This window comes from Leptosomus discolor, chromosome Z (genome assembly GCF_034619465.1).
Source record: "Leptosomus discolor isolate bLepDis1 chromosome Z, bLepDis1.hap2, whole genome shotgun sequence".
Taxonomy (NCBI): domain Eukaryota; kingdom Metazoa; phylum Chordata; class Aves; order Leptosomiformes; family Leptosomidae; genus Leptosomus; species Leptosomus discolor.
The window spans coordinates 84,231,802-84,248,580 of NC_141419.1; the positions used below are offsets into that span (position 1 = coordinate 84,231,802).

Sequence of the window (16,779 nt, forward strand, 5' to 3'; positions counted from 1 at the left end):
TGTTTGGCAAGCGGTCTGGGAGGTGGAAGGTGTTGAGGAGAGAAGGGCCGAAGAGGCGCCGGTGGTGCCGGTGGCTACGGGCCGTCAGGGGTTTTGCCAAGAGGTGGGGGCAAGTGGCTCGTTGGGGAGGCGGCAAAGCGAAGGGCGGGCAGGGGGCGCGCAGAGCCCCGTTGGGAGCGGGGCTTGGAGGAGGCGTTGAGCGGAGGTGTCTTCCCCCCCCCCGCCCCAGAGGCTGGCTCGTGTGCTTGTGAGAGAAGAGGCACGGTCAGTGTTTTTGCAGGAGGTCTTTTATTTTGTGTGAAATAAATAGGTGAATAAATAGCTAAACCCCGTTGTCCCCGTAATAAATAGAGGGAGTTGTGTAAGGAGAGGCCGAGCGGCGGGAGGCGGAGGGCGCGAGGGGGGTGGGGGCGCGCGGGGCGGTGCGGTGCGGGGCGGTGGGGCTAGTGGTTGGTGGTGCGGGTGAGGTTGTGGAGGCGCTGGAAGCAGGCGCGAGCCTCGAGGCGGACGTGGTCCCAGGCGCAGGCGCTGTGGTTGTGGGCGCGGAGGAAGCGGTGGATGTCGGCGAAGTATTTGTTGATGCGGAGCAGCAGGTGGCGGGGCCCTTGGCTGGCGAAGAGCGTGCCGTTGTCCGTGAGGCATTGGTCGAGGTGGTGGATGTAGTGGTGGAGGTTGTTGAGGAGGTGGTGGCGCGCGTGGGCGTCCCAGTGCTGGGGGGTGGTGGAGGCGTTGAGGGTGGCGAAGAGGTGCTGGAGGATGCGTCGTGCGGTGGCGGCGGCTTGTTGCGGGTGGGGGGTGCGGAGGAGGGTGTCGGGGAAGGGGAAGGGCGCGTGGTGGTGGTGGCAGGGCTGCGGCGGGCTGGGAGCCATGGCCTGGAGGAGCTGGAGGCTGTCCCAGGGGAAGGTGGCGTCGCGGGGCCGCAGGGGGTGGCAGGCGGTGGCGGCGGCGGGTGGCGGCGGCGGCGGCGAGAGCCGTCAGGAGGAGCGGGAGCGGCGGGGCGCCGTGGCGCAGGCGGGGCCGTGGGGTGGCGGGCGCAGGCATGGTGGGTGCGTGGGAGGTGCTGGGCAGGAGGCTGGTGAGGCTGCGTGGCGGTGCGGGCGGGCGCTGTGCTTGGGGTGGTGCCGGGCGGCCGGCTTTATGTGGTGCGGGCGCTTTCCCTTCCTCGCTTTCTGATTGCGGCGAGTTTCCGGCTGCGGTTTTCGGTTTTGGCCGGTGGCTGCGGTGGTCTTGGGGAAGTGCGTTGGTGGGGCGGGCGTGCGTGGGGAGGGCGGTGGCGGTGCTTTGTTGGGGGGAGGCTGCGTGTGGTGGCGGAGCGGCGGGGGATGCGAAAGCGCTGGGGCAGGGCCCTTGGGGGCAGCTGTGGCGGGGAGGTGTGTTCGGGTTTCCCTGCTGGCTGCAGGGCGAGCTGGGGTGCCTCTTTTCTGCGGCTGAAGTTCCCCTCGCTTCCTGCCCGCCCGCCCGCCCGCGTGCCTTCTCGGTCGGCGATGCCCTGGGCTTGGCTGCGGTGGGTTTTCCTTTCGCTTGTGGCTGGCCTTTGTTTTCATCTTGGCCGGGCTTTCCTTTGCGCCCGGGGAAGGGTTGTGAAGTGGTGTCACTTGGCAGAGCGTGGGGAGCCCCCTGGCGGAGCGAGGCCCTGGGGGTGGCTTGCGAGGAGGTGGCCCCGGCGGTGGGCCCTTGAGCAGCGGCTGTGTTGTCGGCCGGGGCTGCCCCAGCTCCTGTGTTGGAAGGCGATGAGAACGGGGAAGGCGGGCAGGGGGAAAAAGGAAGAGGAAGAAGGGAAGAGTTTTGCTGCCGGCGCTGCTGCCGCGGCGGCGGCGGCGGCGGCGTTGGGTCGCAGGCGTGTGGCCCTGTAGCGAAGTGGCGGTGGGTTTCCTGTGCCTCCTGGCCCGAGGTGTCTGGAGAGCAAAGAAGAACATGGCGCCCGTAAGCGAAGGGCCTTGCGTGTGGGCTGGCCTGAGGCCCTGCGGCCCTAGAGGAGGGGTGTCGCCGAGCGCTGCGGAGGTGGAGCTGAGCCCGCGGAGGTGGTTGTAGAGGTGTAGTGGGAAGAGGAGGAGGCGGCGGAGGTTGCGGTGGCTAAAGTTTTCGGGTGCCTTCCGAGGGGGAGGGTCGTGTTGTGCTGGTGCGAGAGAGGCTGCCCCGTGTTTTGTGAAAGCTGTTGGAGCAGGGGAAGCGTGTGCGTGGGGTGGCGGTGGTGGGGGTGGCCGGGCGGCGTCGGGCAGGGAGCCGTGGTCTGGTCGGGCAGCGTTGCGTTGGTGGGTGGTGTGCTTGGGGCGCTGGCCCGTGGGGGCTGGTTTGGCGTCGGTAGGGGCCGTCGCGGCAGCTACGGCGGGAGGCTGACGTTGGAGGTCCCTGGCGGGAGCTTGTGCGGGCTGCCGTGGCCGAGCTGGTGCTGCCGGGCGTTTGGCGGCGCGTTGTGGCGAGGAACGCGTGAGGTGTGGAGAGCAGGGGAAGCGATGCGAAGGGAGGCGCGGCGTGCCGTGCCTGTCCTTGACGGAACGCTGGAACGGTTTGGGTGGGGAGGGACCTTGCGAGGGTGCCGCGGGGCAAGCCGCCGGCCAGGAGCTGGGCCGTCTTCAAGTCGCTGAGGTTGCTCAGAGCGCCGTCCACCGTGCCCTTGAGCGTTGGCGGGGCGGGGGCAGCCGCCGCCTGTCCGGGCGACGCGTTGGAGTGCTTGGGCACCGTCCTGCGGAAAGGTGCCCTGCTGGTGGCTAGTGTGAACGTGGCGCCTCGTCGCTCAGGCGCGGTCCCCGCTGTCCTGCGGCCAGAGGCCCTGCGAGAGCGTCTGTCCCCGTGTTTCTCCTGAGCCCCCTTGAGGCCGCCGTAAGGTCTGCGCGGAGGCGTGTCTTGCGGGGGCGGCAGAACCCCGAGCCTGTCTTTGTGGGAGAGGTGTTGCAAGGCTCCGGTGGCTTTGGTGGCGCTCTGTCTTTGTGGAGGGCCTGCGCAAGAGGTGCGGGTGCGTTGCTGGTCCTGCGGAGTGCGGAGCCGATGCGCCGTGTTTGGCAAGCGGTCTGGGAGGTGGAAGGTGTTGAGGAGAGAAGGGCCGAAGAGGCGCCGGTGGTGCCGGTGGCTACGGGCCGTCAGGGGTTTTGCCAAGAGGTGGGGGCAAGTGGCTCGTTGGGGAGGCGGCAAAGCGAAGGGCGGGCAGGGGGCGCGCAGAGCCCCGTTGGGAGCGGGGCTTGGAGGAGGCGTTGAGCGGAGGTGTCTTCCCCCCCCCCGCCCCAGAGGCTGGCTCGTGTGCTTGTGAGAGAAGAGGCACGGTCAGTGTTTTTGCAGGAGGTCTTTTATTTTGTGTGAAATAAATAGGTGAATAAATAGCTAAACCCCGTTGTCCCCGTAATAAATAGAGGGAGTTGTGTAAGGAGAGGCCGAGCGGCGGGAGGCGGAGGGCGCGAGGGGGGTGGGGGCGCGCGGGGCGGTGCGGTGCGGGGCGGTGGGGCTAGTGGTTGGTGGTGCGGGTGAGGTTGTGGAGGCGCTGGAAGCAGGCGCGAGCCTCGAGGCGGACGTGGTCCCAGGCGCAGGCGCTGTGGTTGTGGGCGCGGAGGAAGCGGTGGATGTCGGCGAAGTATTTGTTGATGCGGAGCAGCAGGTGGCGGGGCCCTTGGCTGGCGAAGAGCGTGCCGTTGTCCGTGAGGCATTGGTCGAGGTGGTGGATGTAGTGGTGGAGGTTGTTGAGGAGGTGGTGGCGCGCGTGGGCGTCCCAGTGCTGGGGGGTGGTGGAGGCGTTGAGGGTGGCGAAGAGGTGCTGGAGGATGCGTCGTGCGGTGGCGGCGGCTTGTTGCGGGTGGGGGGTGCGGAGGAGGGTGTCGGGGAAGGGGAAGGGCGCGTGGTGGTGGTGGCAGGGCTGCGGCGGGCTGGGAGCCATGGCCTGGAGGAGCTGGAGGCTGTCCCAGGGGAAGGTGGCGTCGCGGGGCCGCAGGGGGTGGCAGGCGGTGGCGGCGGCGGTGGCGGCGGCGGCGGCGAGAGCCGTCAGGAGGAGCGGGAGCGGCGGGGCGCCGTGGCGCAGGCGGGGCCGTGGGGTGGCGGGCGCAGGCATGGTGGGTGCGTGGGAGGTGCTGGGCAGGAGGCTGGTGAGGCTGCGTGGCGGTGCGGGCGGGCGCTGTGCTTGGGGTGGTGCCGGGCGGCCGGCTTTATGTGGTGCGGGCGCTTTCCCTTCCTCGCTTTCTGATTGCGGCGAGTTTCCGGCTGCGGTTTTCGGTTTTGGCCGGTGGCTGCGGTGGTCTTGGGGAAGTGCGTTGGTGGGGCGGGCGTGCGTGGGGAGGGCGGTGGCGGTGCTTTGTTGGGGGGAGGCTGCGTGTGGTGGCGGAGCGGCGGGGGATGCGAAAGCGCTGGGGCAGGGCCCTTGGGGGCAGCTGTGGCGGGGAGGTGTGTTCGGGTTTCCCTGCTGGCTGCAGGGCGAGCTGGGGTGCCTCTTTTCTGCGGCTGAAGTTCCCCTCGCTTCCTGCCCGCCCGCCCGCCCGCGTGCCTTCTCGGTCGGCGATGCCCTGGGCTTGGCTGCGGTGGGTTTTCCTTTCGCTTGTGGCTGGCCTTTGTTTTCATCTTGGCCGGGCTTTCCTTTGCGCCCGGGGAAGGGTTGTGAAGTGGTGTCACTTGGCAGAGCGTGGGGAGCCCCCTGGCGGAGCGAGGCCCTGGGGGTGGCTTGCGAGGAGGTGGCCCCGGCGGTGGGCCCTTGAGCAGCGGCTGTGTTGTCGGCCGGGGCTGCCCCAGCTCCTGTGTTGGAAGGCGATGAGAACGGGGAAGGCGGGCAGGGGGAAAAAGGAAGAGGAAGAAGGGAAGAGTTTTGCTGCCGGCGCTGCTGCCGCGGCGGCGGCGGCGGCGGCGTTGGGTCGCAGGCGTGTGGCCCTGTAGCGAAGTGGCGGTGGGTTTCCTGTGCCTCCTGGCCCGAGGTGTCTGGAGAGCAAAGAAGAACATGGCGCCCGTAAGCGAAGGGCCTTGCGTGTGGGCTGGCCTGAGGCCCTGCGGCCCTAGAGGAGGGGTGTCGCCGAGCGCTGCGGAGGTGGAGCTGAGCCCGCGGAGGTGGTTGTAGAGGTGTAGTGGGAAGAGGAGGAGGCGGCGGAGGTTGCGGTGGCTAAAGTTTTCGGGTGCCTTCCGAGGGGGAGGGTCGTGTTGTGCTGGTGCGAGAGAGGCTGCCCCGTGTTTTGTGAAAGCTGTTGGAGCAGGGGAAGCGTGTGCGTGGGGTGGCGGTGGTGGGGGTGGCCGGGCGGCGTCGGGCAGGGAGCCGTGGTCTGGTCGGGCAGCGTTGCGTTGGTGGGTGGTGTGCTTGGGGCGCTGGCCCGTGGGGGCTGGTTTGGCGTCGGTAGGGGCCGTCGCGGCAGCTACGGCGGGAGGCTGACGTTGGAGGTCCCTGGCGGGAGCTTGTGCGGGCTGCCGTGGCCGAGCTGGTGCTGCCGGGCGTTTGGCGGCGCGTTGTGGCGAGGAACGCGTGAGGTGTGGAGAGCAGGGGAAGCGATGCGAAGGGAGGCGCGGCGTGCCGTGCCTGTCCTTGACGGAACGCTGGAACGGTTTGGGTGGGGAGGGACCTTGCGAGGGTGCCGCGGGGCAAGCCGCCGGCCAGGAGCTGGGCCGTCTTCAAGTCGCTGAGGTTGCTCAGAGCGCCGTCCACCGTGCCCTTGAGCGTTGGCGGGGCGGGGGCAGCCGCCGCCTGTCCGGGCGACGCGTTGGAGTGCTTGGGCACCGTCCTGCGGAAAGGTGCCCTGCTGGTGGCTAGTGTGAACGTGGCGCCTCGTCGCTCAGGCGCGGTCCCCGCTGTCCTGCGGCCAGAGGCCCTGCGAGAGCGTCTGTCCCCGTGTTTCTCCTGAGCCCCCTTGAGGCCGCCGTAAGGTCTGCGCGGAGGCGTGTCTTGCGGGGGCGGCAGAACCCCGAGCCTGTCTTTGTGGGAGAGGTGTTGCAAGGCTCCGGTGGCTTTGGTGGCGCTCTGTCTTTGTGGAGGGCCTGCGCAAGAGGTGCGGGTGCGTTGCTGGTCCTGCGGAGTGCGGAGCCGATGCGCCGTGTTTGGCAAGCGGTCTGGGAGGTGGAAGGTGTTGAGGAGAGAAGGGCCGAAGAGGCGCCGGTGGTGCCGGTGGCTACGGGCCGTCAGGGGTTTTGCCAAGAGGTGGGGGCAAGTGGCTCGTTGGGGAGGCGGCAAAGCGAAGGGCGGGCAGGGGGCGCGCAGAGCCCCGTTGGGAGCGGGGCTTGGAGGAGGCGTTGAGCGGAGGTGTCTTCCCCCCCCCCGCCCCAGAGGCTGGCTCGTGTGCTTGTGAGAGAAGAGGCACGGTCAGTGTTTTTGCAGGAGGTCTTTTATTTTGTGTGAAATAAATAGGTGAATAAATAGCTAAACCCCGTTGTCCCCGTAATAAATAGAGGGAGTTGTGTAAGGAGAGGCCGAGCGGCGGGAGGCGGAGGGCGCGAGGGGGGTGGGGGGCGCGCGGGGCGGTGCGGTGCGGGGCGGTGGGGCTAGTGGTTGGTGGTGCGGGTGAGGTTGTGGAGGCGCTGGAAGCAGGCGCGAGCCTCGAGGCGGACGTGGTCCCAGGCGCAGGCGCTGTGGTTGTGGGCGCGGAGGAAGCGGTGGATGTCGGCGAAGTATTTGTTGATGCGGAGCAGCAGGTGGCGGGGCCCTTGGCTGGCGAAGAGCGTGCCGTTGTCCGTGAGGCATTGGTCGAGGTGGTGGATGTAGTGGTGGAGGTTGTTGAGGAGGTGGTGGCGCGCGTGGGCGTCCCAGTGCTGGGGGGTGGTGGAGGCGTTGAGGGTGGCGAAGAGGTGCTGGAGGATGCGTCGTGCGGTGGCGGCGGCTTGTTGCGGGTGGGGGGTGCGGAGGAGGGTGTCGGGGAAGGGGAAGGGCGCGTGGTGGTGGTGGCAGGGCTGCGGCGGGCTGGGAGCCATGGCCTGGAGGAGCTGGAGGCTGTCCCAGGGGAAGGTGGCGTCGCGGGGCCGCAGGGGGTGGCAGGCGGTGGCGGCGGCGGTGGCGGCGGCGGCGGCGAGAGCCGTCAGGAGGAGCGGGAGCGGCGGGGCGCCGTGGCGCAGGCGGGGCCGTGGGGTGGCGGGCGCAGGCATGGTGGGTGCGTGGGAGGTGCTGGGCAGGAGGCTGGTGAGGCTGCGTGGCGGTGCGGGCGGGCGCTGTGCTTGGGGTGGTGCCGGGCGGCCGGCTTTATGTGGTGCGGGCGCTTTCCCTTCCTCGCTTTCTGATTGCGGCGAGTTTCCGGCTGCGGTTTTCGGTTTTGGCCGGTGGCTGCGGTGGTCTTGGGGAAGTGCGTTGGTGGGGCGGGCGTGCGTGGGGAGGGCGGTGGCGGTGCTTTGTTGGGGGGAGGCTGCGTGTGGTGGCGGAGCGGCGGGGGATGCGAAAGCGCTGGGGCAGGGCCCTTGGGGGCAGCTGTGGCGGGGAGGTGTGTTCGGGTTTCCCTGCTGGCTGCAGGGCGAGCTGGGGTGCCTCTTTTCTGCGGCTGAAGTTCCCCTCGCTTCCTGCCCGCCCGCCCGCCCGCGTGCCTTCTCGGTCGGCGATGCCCTGGGCTTGGCTGCGGTGGGTTTTCCTTTCGCTTGTGGCTGGCCTTTGTTTTCATCTTGGCCGGGCTTTCCTTTGCGCCCGGGGAAGGGTTGTGAAGTGGTGTCACTTGGCAGAGCGTGGGGAGCCCCCTGGCGGAGCGAGGCCCTGGGGGTGGCTTGCGAGGAGGTGGCCCCGGCGGTGGGCCCTTGAGCAGCGGCTGTGTTGTCGGCCGGGGCTGCCCCAGCTCCTGTGTTGGAAGGCGATGAGAACGGGGAAGGCGGGGGGGGGGGGGCAGGGGGGGGGAAAAAGGAAGAGGAAGAAGGGAAGAGTTTTGCTGCCGGCGCTGCTGCCGCGGCGGCGGCGGCGGCGGCGTTGGGTCGCAGGCGTGTGGCCCTGTAGCGAAGTGGCGGTGGGTTTCCTGTGCCTCCTGGCCCGAGGTGTCTGGAGAGCAAAGAAGAACATGGCGCCCGTAAGCGAAGGGCCTTGCGTGTGGGCTGGCCTGAGGCCCTGCGGCCCTAGAGGAGGGTGTCGCCGAGCGCTGCGGAGGTGGAGCTGAGCCCGCGGAGGTGGTTGTAGAGGTGTAGTGGGAAGAGGAGGAGGCGGCGGAGGTTGCGGTGGCTAAAGTTTTCGGGTGCCTTCCGAGGGGGAGGGTCGTGTTGTGCTGGTGCGAGAGAGGCTGCCCCGTGTTTTGTGAAAGCTGTTGGAGCAGGGGAAGCGTGTGCGTGGGGTGGCGGTGGGTGGGGGTGGCCGGGCGGCGTCGGGCAGGGAGCCGTGGTCTGGTCGGGCAGCGTTGCGTTGGTGGGTGGTGTGCTTGGGGCGCTGGCCCGTGGGGGCTGGTTTGGCGTCGGTAGGGGCCGTCGCGGCAGCTACGGCGGGAGGCTGACGTTGGAGGTCCCTGGCGGGAGCTTGTGCGGGCTGCCGTGGCCGAGCTGGGTGCTGCCGGGCGTTTGGCGGCGCGTTGTGGCGAGGAACGCGTGAGGTGTGGAGAGCAGGGGAAGCGATGGGAAGGGAGGCGCGGCGTGCCGTGCCTGTCCTTGACGGAACGCTGGAACGGTTTGGGTGGGGAGGGACCTTGCGAGGGTGCCGCGGGGCAAGCCGCCGGCCAGGAGCTGGGCCGTCTTCAAGTCGCTGAGGTTGCTCAGAGCGCCGTCCACCGTGCCCTTGAGCGTTGGCGGGGCGGGGGCAGCCGCCGCCTGTCCGGGCGACGCGTTGGAGTGCTTGGGCACCGTCCTGCGGAAAGGTGCCCTGCTGGTGGCTAGTGTGAACGTGGCGCCTCGTCGCTCAGGCGCGGTCCCCGCTGTCCTGCGGCCAGAGGCCCTGCGAGGAGCGTCTGTCCCCGTGTTTCTCCTGAGCCCCCTTGAGGCCGCCGTAAGGTCTGCGCGGAGGCGTGTCTTGCGGGGGCGGCAGAACCCCGAGCCTGTCTTTGTGGGAGAGGTGTTGCAAGGCTCCGGTGGCTTTGGTGGCGCTCTGTCTTTGTGGAGGGCCTGCGCAAGAGGTGCGGGTGCGTTGCTGGTCCTGCGGAGTGCGGAGCCGATGCGCCGTGTTTGGCAAGCGGTCTGGGAGGTGGAAGGTGTTGAGGAGAGAAGGGCCGAAGAGGCGCCGGTGGTGCCGGTGGCTACGGGCCGTCAGGGGTTTTGCCAAGAGGTGGGGGCAAGTGGCTCGTTGGGGAGGCGGCAAAGCGAAGGGCGGGCAGGGGGCGCGCAGAGCCCCGTTGGGAGCGGGGCTTGGAGGAGGCGTTGAGCGGAGGTGTCTTCCCCCCCCCCGCCCCAGAGGCTGGCTCGTGTGCTTGTGAGAGAAGAGGCACGGTCAGTGTTTTTGCAGGAGGTCTTTTATTTTGTGTGAAATAAATAGGTGAATAAATAGCTAAACCCCGTTGTCCCCGTAATAAATAGAGGGAGTTGTGTAAGGAGAGGCCGAGCGGCGGGAGGCGGAGGGCGCGAGGGGGGTGGGGGCGCGCGGGGCGGTGCGGTGCGGGGCGGTGGGGCTAGTGGTTGGTGGTGCGGGTGAGGTTGTGGAGGCGCTGGAAGCAGGCGCGAGCCTCGAGGCGGACGTGGTCCCAGGCGCAGGCGCTGTGGTTGTGGGCGCGGAGGAAGCGGTGGATGTCGGCGAAGTATTTGTTGATGCGGAGCAGCAGGTGGCGGGGCCCTTGGCTGGCGAAGAGCGTGCCGTTGTCCGTGAGGCATTGGTCGAGGTGGTGGATGTAGTGGTGGAGGTTGTTGAGGAGGTGGTGGCGCGCGTGGGCGTCCCAGTGCTGGGGGGTGGTGGAGGCGTTGAGGGTGGCGAAGAGGTGCTGGAGGATGCGTCGTGCGGTGGCGGCGGCTTGTTGCGGGTGGGGGGTGCGGAGGAGGGTGTCGGGGAAGGGGAAGGGCGCGTGGTGGTGGTGGCAGGGCTGCGGCGGGCTGGGAGCCATGCCTGGAGGAGCTGGAGGCTGTCCAGGGGAAGGTGGCGTCGCGGGGCCGCAGGGGGTGGCAGGCGGGTGGCGGCGGCGGTGGCGGCGGCGGCGGCCGAGAGCCGTCAGGAGGAGCGGGAGCGGCGGGGCGCCGTGGCGCAGGCGGGGCCGTGGGGTGGCGGGCGCAGGCATGGTGGGTGCGTGGGAGGTGCTGGGCAGGAGGCTGGTGAGGCTGCGTGGCGGTGCGGGCGGGCGCTGTGCTTGGGGTGGTGCCGGGCGGCCGGCTTTATGTGGTGCGGGCGCTTTCCCTTCCTCGCTTTCTGATTGCGGCGAGTTTCCGGCTGCGGTTTTCGGTTTTGGCCGGTGGCTGCGGTGGTCTTGGGGAAGTGCGTTGGTGGGGCGGGCGTGCGTGGGGAGGGCGGTGGCGGTGCTTTGTTGGGGGGAGGCTGCGTGTGGTGGCGGAGCGGCGGGGGATGCGAAAGCGCTGGGGCAGGGCCCTTGGGGGCAGCTGTGGCGGGGAGGTGTGTTCGGGTTTCCCTGCTGGCTGCAGGGCGAGCTGGGGTGCCTCTTTTCTGCGGCTGAAGTTCCCCTCGCTTCCTGCCCGCCCGCCCGCCCGCGTGCCTTCTCGGTCGGCGATGCCCTGGGCTTGGCTGCGGTGGGTTTTCCTTTCGCTTGTGGCTGGCCTTTGTTTTCATCTTGGCCGGGCTTTCCTTTGCGCCCGGGGAAGGGTTGTGAAGTGGTGTCACTTGGCAGAGCGTGGGGAGCCCCCTGGCGGAGCGAGGCCCTGGGGGTGGCTTGCGAGGAGGTGGCCCCGGCGGTGGGCCCTTGAGCAGCGGCTGTGTTGTCGGCCGGGCTGCCCCAGCTCCTGTGTTGGAAGGCGATGAGAACGGGGAAGGCGGGCAGGGGGAAAAAGGAAGAGGAAGAAGGGAAGAGTTTTGCTGCCGGCGCTGCTGCCGCGGCGGCGGCGGCGGCGGCGTTGGGTCGCAGGCGTGTGGCCCTGTAGCGAAGTGGCGGTGGGTTTCCTGTGCCTCCTGGCCCGAGGTGTCTGGAGAGCAAAGAAGAACATGGCGCCCGTAAGCGAAGGGCCTTGCGTGTGGGCTGGCCTGAGGCCCTGCGGCCCTAGAGGAGGGGTGTCGCCGAGCGCTGCGGAGGTGGAGCTGAGCCCGCGGAGGTGGTTGTAGAGGTGTAGTGGGAAGAGGAGGAGGCGGCGGAGGTTGCGGTGGCTAAAGTTTTCGGGTGCCTTCCGAGGGGGAGGGTCGTGTTGTGCTGGTGCGAGAGAGGCTGCCCCGTGTTTTGTGAAAGCTGTTGGAGCAGGGGAAGCGTGTGCGTGGGGTGGCGGTGGTGGGGGTGGCCGGGCGGCGTCGGGCAGGGAGCCGTGGTCTGGTCGGGGCAGCGTTGCGTTGGTGGGTGGTGTGCTTGGGGCGCTGGCCCGTGGGGGCTGGTTTGGCGTCGGTAGGGGCCGTCGCGGCAGCTACGGCGGGAGGCTGACGTTGGAGGTCCCTGGCGGGAGCTTGTGCGGGCTGCCGTGGCCGAGCTGGTGCTGCCGGGCGTTTGGCGGCGCGTTGTGGCGAGGAACGCTTGAGGTTGTGGAGAGCAGGGGAAGCGATGCGAAGGGAGGCGCGGCGTGCCGTGCCTGTCCTTGACGGAACGCTGGAACGGTTTGGGTGGGGAGGGACCTTGCGAGGGTGCCGCGGGGCAAGCCGCCGGCCAGGAGCTGGGCCGTCTTCAAGTCGCTGAGGTTGCTCAGAGCGCCGTCCACCGTGCCCTTGAGCGTTGGCGGGGCGGGGGGCAGCCGCCGCCTGTCCGGGCGACGCGTTGGAGTGCTTGGGCACCGTCCTGCGGAAAGGTGCCCTGCTGGTGGCTAGTGTGAACGTGGCGCCTCGTCGCTCAGGCGCGGTCCCCGCTGTCCTGCGGCCAGAGGCCCTGCGAGAGCGTCTGTCCCCGTGTTTCTCCTGAGCCCCCTTGAGGCCGCCGTAAGGTCTGCGCGGAGGCGTGTCTTGCGGGGGCGGCAGAACCCCGAGCCTGTCTTTGTGGGAGAGGTGTTGCAAGGCTCCGGTGGCTTTGGTGGCGCTCTGTCTTTGTGGAGGGCCTGCGCAAGAGGTGCGGTGCGTTGCTGGTCCTGCGGAGTGCGGAGCCGATGCGCCGTGTTTGGCAAGCGGTCTGGGAGGTGGAAGGTGTTGAGGAGAGAAGGGCCGAAGAGGCGCCGGTGGTGCCGGTGGCTACGGGCCGTCAGGGGTTTTTGCCAAGAGGTGGGGGCAAGTGGCTCGTTGGGGAGGCGGCAAAGCGAAGGGCGGGCAGGGGGCGCGCAGAGCCCCGTTGGGAGCGGGGCTTGGAGGAGGCGTTGAGCGGAGGTGTCTTCCCCCCCCCCGCCCAGAGGCTGGCTCGTGTGCTTGTGAGAGAAGAGGCACGGTCAGTGTTTTTGCAGGAGGTCTTTTATTTTGTTGTGAAATAAATAGGTGAATAAATAGCTAAACCCCGTTGTCCCCGTAATAAATAGAGGGAGTTGTGTAAGGAGAGGCCGAGCGGCGGCGGGAGGCGGAGGGCGCGAGGGGGGTGGGGGCGCGCGGGGCGGTGCGGTGCGGGGCGGTGGGGCTAGTGGTTGGTGGTGCGGGTGAGGTTGTGGAGGCGCTGGAAGCAGGCGCGAGCCTCGAGGCGGACGTGGTCCAGGCGCAGGCGCTGTGGTTGTGGCGCGGAGGAAGCGGTGGATGTCGGCGAAGTATTTGTTGATGCGGAGCAGCAGGTGGCGGGGCCCTTGGCTGGCGAAGAGCGTGCCGTTGTCCGTGAGGCATTGGTCGAGGTGGTGGATGTAGTGGTGGAGGTTGTTGAGGAGGTGGTGGGCGCGCGTGGGGCGTCCCAGTGCTGGGGGGGTGGTGGAGGCGTTGAGGGTGGCGAAGAGGTGCTGGAGGATGCGTCGTGCGGGTGGCGGCGGCTTGTTGCGGGTGGGGGGTGCGGAGGAGGGTGTCGGGGAAGGGGAAGGGCGCGTGGTGGTGGTGGCAGGGCTGCGGCGGGCTGGGAGCCATGCCTGGAGGAGCTGGAGGCTGTCCCAGGGGAAGGTGGCGTCGCGGGGCCGCAGGGGGTGGCAGGCGGTGGCGGCGGGCCGGTGGCGGCGGCCGGCGGCGAGAGCCGTCAGGAGGAGCGGGAGCGGCGGGGCGCCGTGGCGCAGGCGGGGCCGTGGGGTGGCGGGCGCAGGCATGGTGGGTGCGTGGGAGGTGCTGGGCAGGAGGCTGGTGAGGCTGCGTGGCGGTGCGGGCGGGCGCTGTGCTTGGGGTGGTGCCGGGCGGCCGGCTTTATGTGGTGCGGGCGCTTTCCCTTCCTCGCTTTCTGATTGCGGCGAGTTTCCGGCTGCGGTTTTCGGTTTTGGCCGGTGGCTGCGGTGGTCTTGGGGAAGTGCGTTGGTGGGGCGGGCGTGCGTGGGGAGGGCGGTGGCGGTGCTTTGTTGGGGGGAGGCTGCGTGTGGTGGCGGAGCGGCGGGGGATGCGAAAGCGCTGGGGCAGGGCCCTTGGGGGCAGCTGTGGCGGGGAGGTGTGTTCGGGTTTCCCTGCTGGCTGCAGGGCGAGGCTGGGGTGCCTCTTTTCTGCGGCTGAAGTTCCCCTCGCTTCCTGCCCGCCCGCCCGCGTGCCTTCTCGGTCGGCGATGCCCTGGGCTTGGCTGCGGTGGGTTTTCCTTTCGCTTGTGGCTGGCCTTTGTTTTCATCTTGGCCGGGCTTTCCTTTGCGCCCGGGGAAGGGTTGTGAAGTGGTGTCACTTGGCAGAGCGTGGGGAGCCCCCTGGCGGAGCGAGGCCCTGGGGGTGGCTTGCGAGGAGGTGGCCCCGGCGGTGGGCCCTTGAGCAGCGGCTGTGTTGTCGGCCGGGGCTGCCCCAGCTCCTGTGTTGGAAGGCGATGAGAACGGGGAAGGCGGGCAGGGGGAAAAAGGAAGAGGAAGAAGGGAAGAGTTTTGCTGCCGGCGCTGCTGCCGCGGCGGCGGCGGCGGCGGCGTTGGGTCGCAGGCGTGTGGCCCTGTAGCGAAGTGGCGGTGGGTTTCCTGTGCCTCCTGGCCCGAGGTGTCTGGAGAGCAAAGAAGAACATGGCGCCCGTAAGCGAAGGGCCTTGCGTGTGGGCTGGCCTGAGGCCCTGCGGCCCTAGAGGAGGGGTGTCGCCGAGCGCTGCGGAGGTGGAGCTGAGCCCGCGGAGGTGGTTGTAGAGGTGTAGTGGGAAGAGGAGGAGGCGGCGGAGGTTGCGGTGGCTAAAGTTTTCGGGTGCCTTCCGAAGGGTCGTGTTGTGCTGGTGCGAGAGAGGCTGCCCCGTGTTTTGTGAAAGCTGTTGGAGCAGGGGAAGCGTGTGCGTGGGGTGGCGGTGGTGGGGGTGGCCGGGCGGCGTCGGGCAGGGAGCCGTGGTCTGGTCGGGCAGCGTTGCGTTGGTGGGTGGTGTGCTTGGGGCGCTGGCCCGTGGGGGCTGGTTTGGCGTCAGTAGGGGCCGTCGCGGCAGCTACGGCGGGAGGCTGACGTTGGAGGTCCCTGGCGGGAGCTTGTGCGGGCTGCCGCGGCCGAGCTGGTGCTGCCGGGCGTTTGGCGGCGCGTTGTGGCGAGGAACGCGTGAGGTGTGGAGAGCAGGGGAAGCGATGCGAAGGGAGGCGCGGCGTGCCGTGCCTGTCCTTGACGGAACGCTGGAACGGTTTGGGTGGGGAGGGACCTTGCGAGGGTGCCGCGGGGCAAGCCGCCGGCCAGGAGCTGGGCCGTCTTCAAGTCGCTGAGGTTGCTCAGAGCGCCGTCCACCGTGCCCTTGAGCGTTGGCGGGGCGGGGGCAGCCGCCGCCTGTCCGGGCGACGCGTTGGAGTGCTTGGGCACCGTCCTGCGGAAAGGTGCCCTGCTGGTGGCTAGTGTGAACGTGGCGCCTCGTCGCTCAGGCGCGGTCCCCGCTGTCCTGCGGCCAGAGGCCCTGCGAGAGCGTCTGTCCCCGTGTTTCTCCTGAGCCCCCTTGAGGCCGCCGTAAGGTCTGCGCGGAGGCGTGTCTTGCGGGGGCGGCAGAACCCCGAGCCTGTCTTTGTGGGAGAGGTGTTGCAAGGCTCCGGTGGCTTTGGTGGCGCTCTGTCTTTGTGGAGGGCCTGCGCAAGAGGTGCGGGTGCGTTGCTGGTCCTGCGGAGTGCGGAGCCGATGCGCCGTGTTTGGCAAGCGGTCTGGGAGGTGGAAGGTGTTGAGGAGAGAAGGGCCGAAGAGGCGCCGGTGGTGCCGGTGGCTACGGGCCGTCAGGGGTTTTGCCAAGAGGTGGGGGCAAGTGGCTCGTTGGGGAGGCGGCAAAGCGAAGGGCGGGCAGGGGGCGCGCAGAGCCCCGTTGGGAGCGGGGCTTGGAGGAGGCGTTGAGCGGAGGTGTCTTCCCCCCCCCCGCCCCAGAGGCTGGCTCGTGTGCTTGTGAGAGAAGAGGCACGGTCAGTGTTTTTGCAGGAGGTCTTTTATTTTGTGTGAAATAAATAGGTGAATAAATAGCTAAACCCCGTTGTCCCCGTAATAAATAGAGGGAGTTGTGTAAGGAGAGGCCGAGCGGCGGGAGGCGGAGGGCGCGAGGGGGGTGGGGGCGCGCGGGGCGGTGCGGTGCGGGGCGGTGGGGCTAGTGGTTGGTGGTGCGGGTGAGGTTGTGGAGGCGCTGGAAGCAGGCGCGAGCCTCGAGGCGGACGTGGGTCCCAGGCGCAGGCGCTGTGGTTGTGGGCGCGGAGGAAGCGGTGGATGTCGGCGAAGTATTTGTTGATGCGGAGGCAGCAGGTGGCGGGGCCCTTGGCTGGCGAAGAGCGTGCCGTTGTCCGTGAGGCATTGGTCGAGGTGGTGGATGTAGTGGTGGAGGTTGTTGAGGAGGTGGTGGCGCGCGTGGGCGTCCCAGTGCTGGGGGGTGGTGGAGGCGTTGAGGGTGGCGAAGAGGTGCTGGAGGATGCGTCGTGCGGTGGCGGCGGCTTGTTGCGGGTGGGGGGTGCGGAGGAGGGTGTCGGGGAAGGGGAAGGGCGCGTGGTGGTGGTGGCAGGGCTGCGGCGGGCTGGGAGCCATGGCCTGGAGGAGCTGGAGGCTGTCCCAGGGGAAGGTGGCGTCGCGGGGCCGCAGGGGGTGGCAGGCGGGTGGCGGCGGCGGTGGCGGCGGCGGCGGCGAGAGCCGTCAGGAGGAGCGGGAGCGGCGGGGCGCCGTGGCGCAGGCGGGGCCGTGGGGTGGCGGGGCGCAGCATGGTGGGTGCGTGGGAGGTGCTGGGCAGGAGGCTGGTGAGGCTGCGTGGCGGTGCGGGCGGGCGCTGTGCTTGGGGTGGTGCCGGGCGGCCGGCTTTATGTGGTGCGGGCGCTTTCCCTTCCTCGCTTTCTGATTGCGGCGAGTTTCCGGCTGCGGTTTTCGGTTTTGGCCGGTGGCTGCGGTGGTCTTGGGGAAGTGCGTTGGTGGGGCGGGCGTGCGTGGGGAGGGCGGTGGCGGTGCTTTGTTGGGGGAGGCTGCGTGTGGTGGCGGAGCGGCGGGGGATGCGAAAGCGCTGGGGCAGGGCCCTTGGGGGCAGCTGTGGCGGGGAGGTGTGTTCGGGTTTCCCTGCTGGCTGCAGGGCGAGCTGGGGTGCCTCTTTTCTGCGGCTGAAGTTCCCCTCGCTTCCTGCCCGCCCGCCCGCCCGCGTGCCTTCTCGGTCGGCGATGCCCTGGGCTTGGCTGCGGTGGGTTTTCCTTTCGCTTGTGGCTGGCCTTTGTTTTCATCTTGGCCGGGCTTTCCTTTGCGCCCGGGGAAGGGTTGTGAAGTGGTGTCACTTGGCAGAGCGTGGGGAGCCCCCTGGCGGAGCGAGGCCCTGGGGGTGGCTTTGCGAGGAGGTGGCCCCGGCGGTGGGCCCTTGAGCAGCGGCTGTGTTGTCGGCCGGGGCTGCCCCAGCTCCTGTGTTGGAAGGCGATGAGAACGGGGAAGGCGGGCAGGGGGAAAAAGGAAGAGGAAGAAGGGAAGAGTTTTGCTGCCGGCGA

At 69.3% G+C, this 16,779-nt stretch overlaps 7 protein-coding genes across 12 annotated transcripts in view; 1 reads left to right on the plus strand and 6 right to left on the minus strand.

The window, feature by feature from the left end:
• UBAP2 (ubiquitin associated protein 2) overlaps nucleotides 1-16,779 on the plus strand; it is a 113,610-nt gene that overhangs the window by 68,283 nt on the left and 28,548 nt on the right. The window lies entirely within an intron of this gene.
• LOC147413362 (interferon-like) lies at nucleotides 444-1,041 on the minus strand. Its single transcript, XM_086479884.1, is given in 2 exon segments — nucleotides 444-947; nucleotides 949-1,041. Coding segments are annotated over 2 exon segments (597 nt in total).
• LOC147413363 (interferon-like) lies at nucleotides 3,437-4,033 on the minus strand. The gene has a single exon (XM_086479661.1). The coding sequence runs from the start codon at nucleotides 4,031-4,033 to the stop codon at nucleotides 3,437-3,439; it is 597 nt and encodes a 198-aa protein (XP_086335787.1).
• Nucleotides 6,430-7,026, minus strand: LOC147413364 (interferon-like). Its single transcript, XM_086479662.1, has one exon. It carries the CDS (start codon nucleotides 7,024-7,026, stop codon nucleotides 6,430-6,432), a length of 597 nt encoding a protein of 198 aa, XP_086335788.1.
• On the minus strand, nucleotides 9,438-10,034 carry LOC147413365 (interferon-like). The gene is given in 4 exon segments (XM_086479664.1): nucleotides 9,438-9,865; nucleotides 9,868-9,885; nucleotides 9,888-9,927; nucleotides 9,930-10,034. Coding segments are annotated over 4 exon segments (591 nt in total).
• LOC147413366 (interferon-like) lies at nucleotides 12,435-13,035 on the minus strand. Its single transcript, XM_086479637.1, is given in 5 exon segments — nucleotides 12,435-12,505; nucleotides 12,508-12,531; nucleotides 12,534-12,759; nucleotides 12,761-12,864; nucleotides 12,867-13,035. Coding segments are annotated over 5 exon segments (594 nt in total).
• Nucleotides 15,423-16,022, minus strand: LOC147413367 (interferon-like). Its single transcript, XM_086479639.1, is given in 4 exon segments — nucleotides 15,423-15,491; nucleotides 15,493-15,567; nucleotides 15,569-15,916; nucleotides 15,918-16,022. Coding segments are annotated over 4 exon segments (597 nt in total).

Bases quoted from the DNA above. Each gene is read 5' to 3' on its own strand.
- LOC147413363 (XM_086479661.1), bottom strand. From the start codon at position 4,033: ATGCCTGCGCCCGCCACCCCACGGCCCCGCCTGCGCCACGGCGCCCCG.
- LOC147413364 (XM_086479662.1), bottom strand. From the start codon at position 7,026: ATGCCTGCGCCCGCCACCCCACGGCCCCGCCTGCGCCACGGCGCCCCG.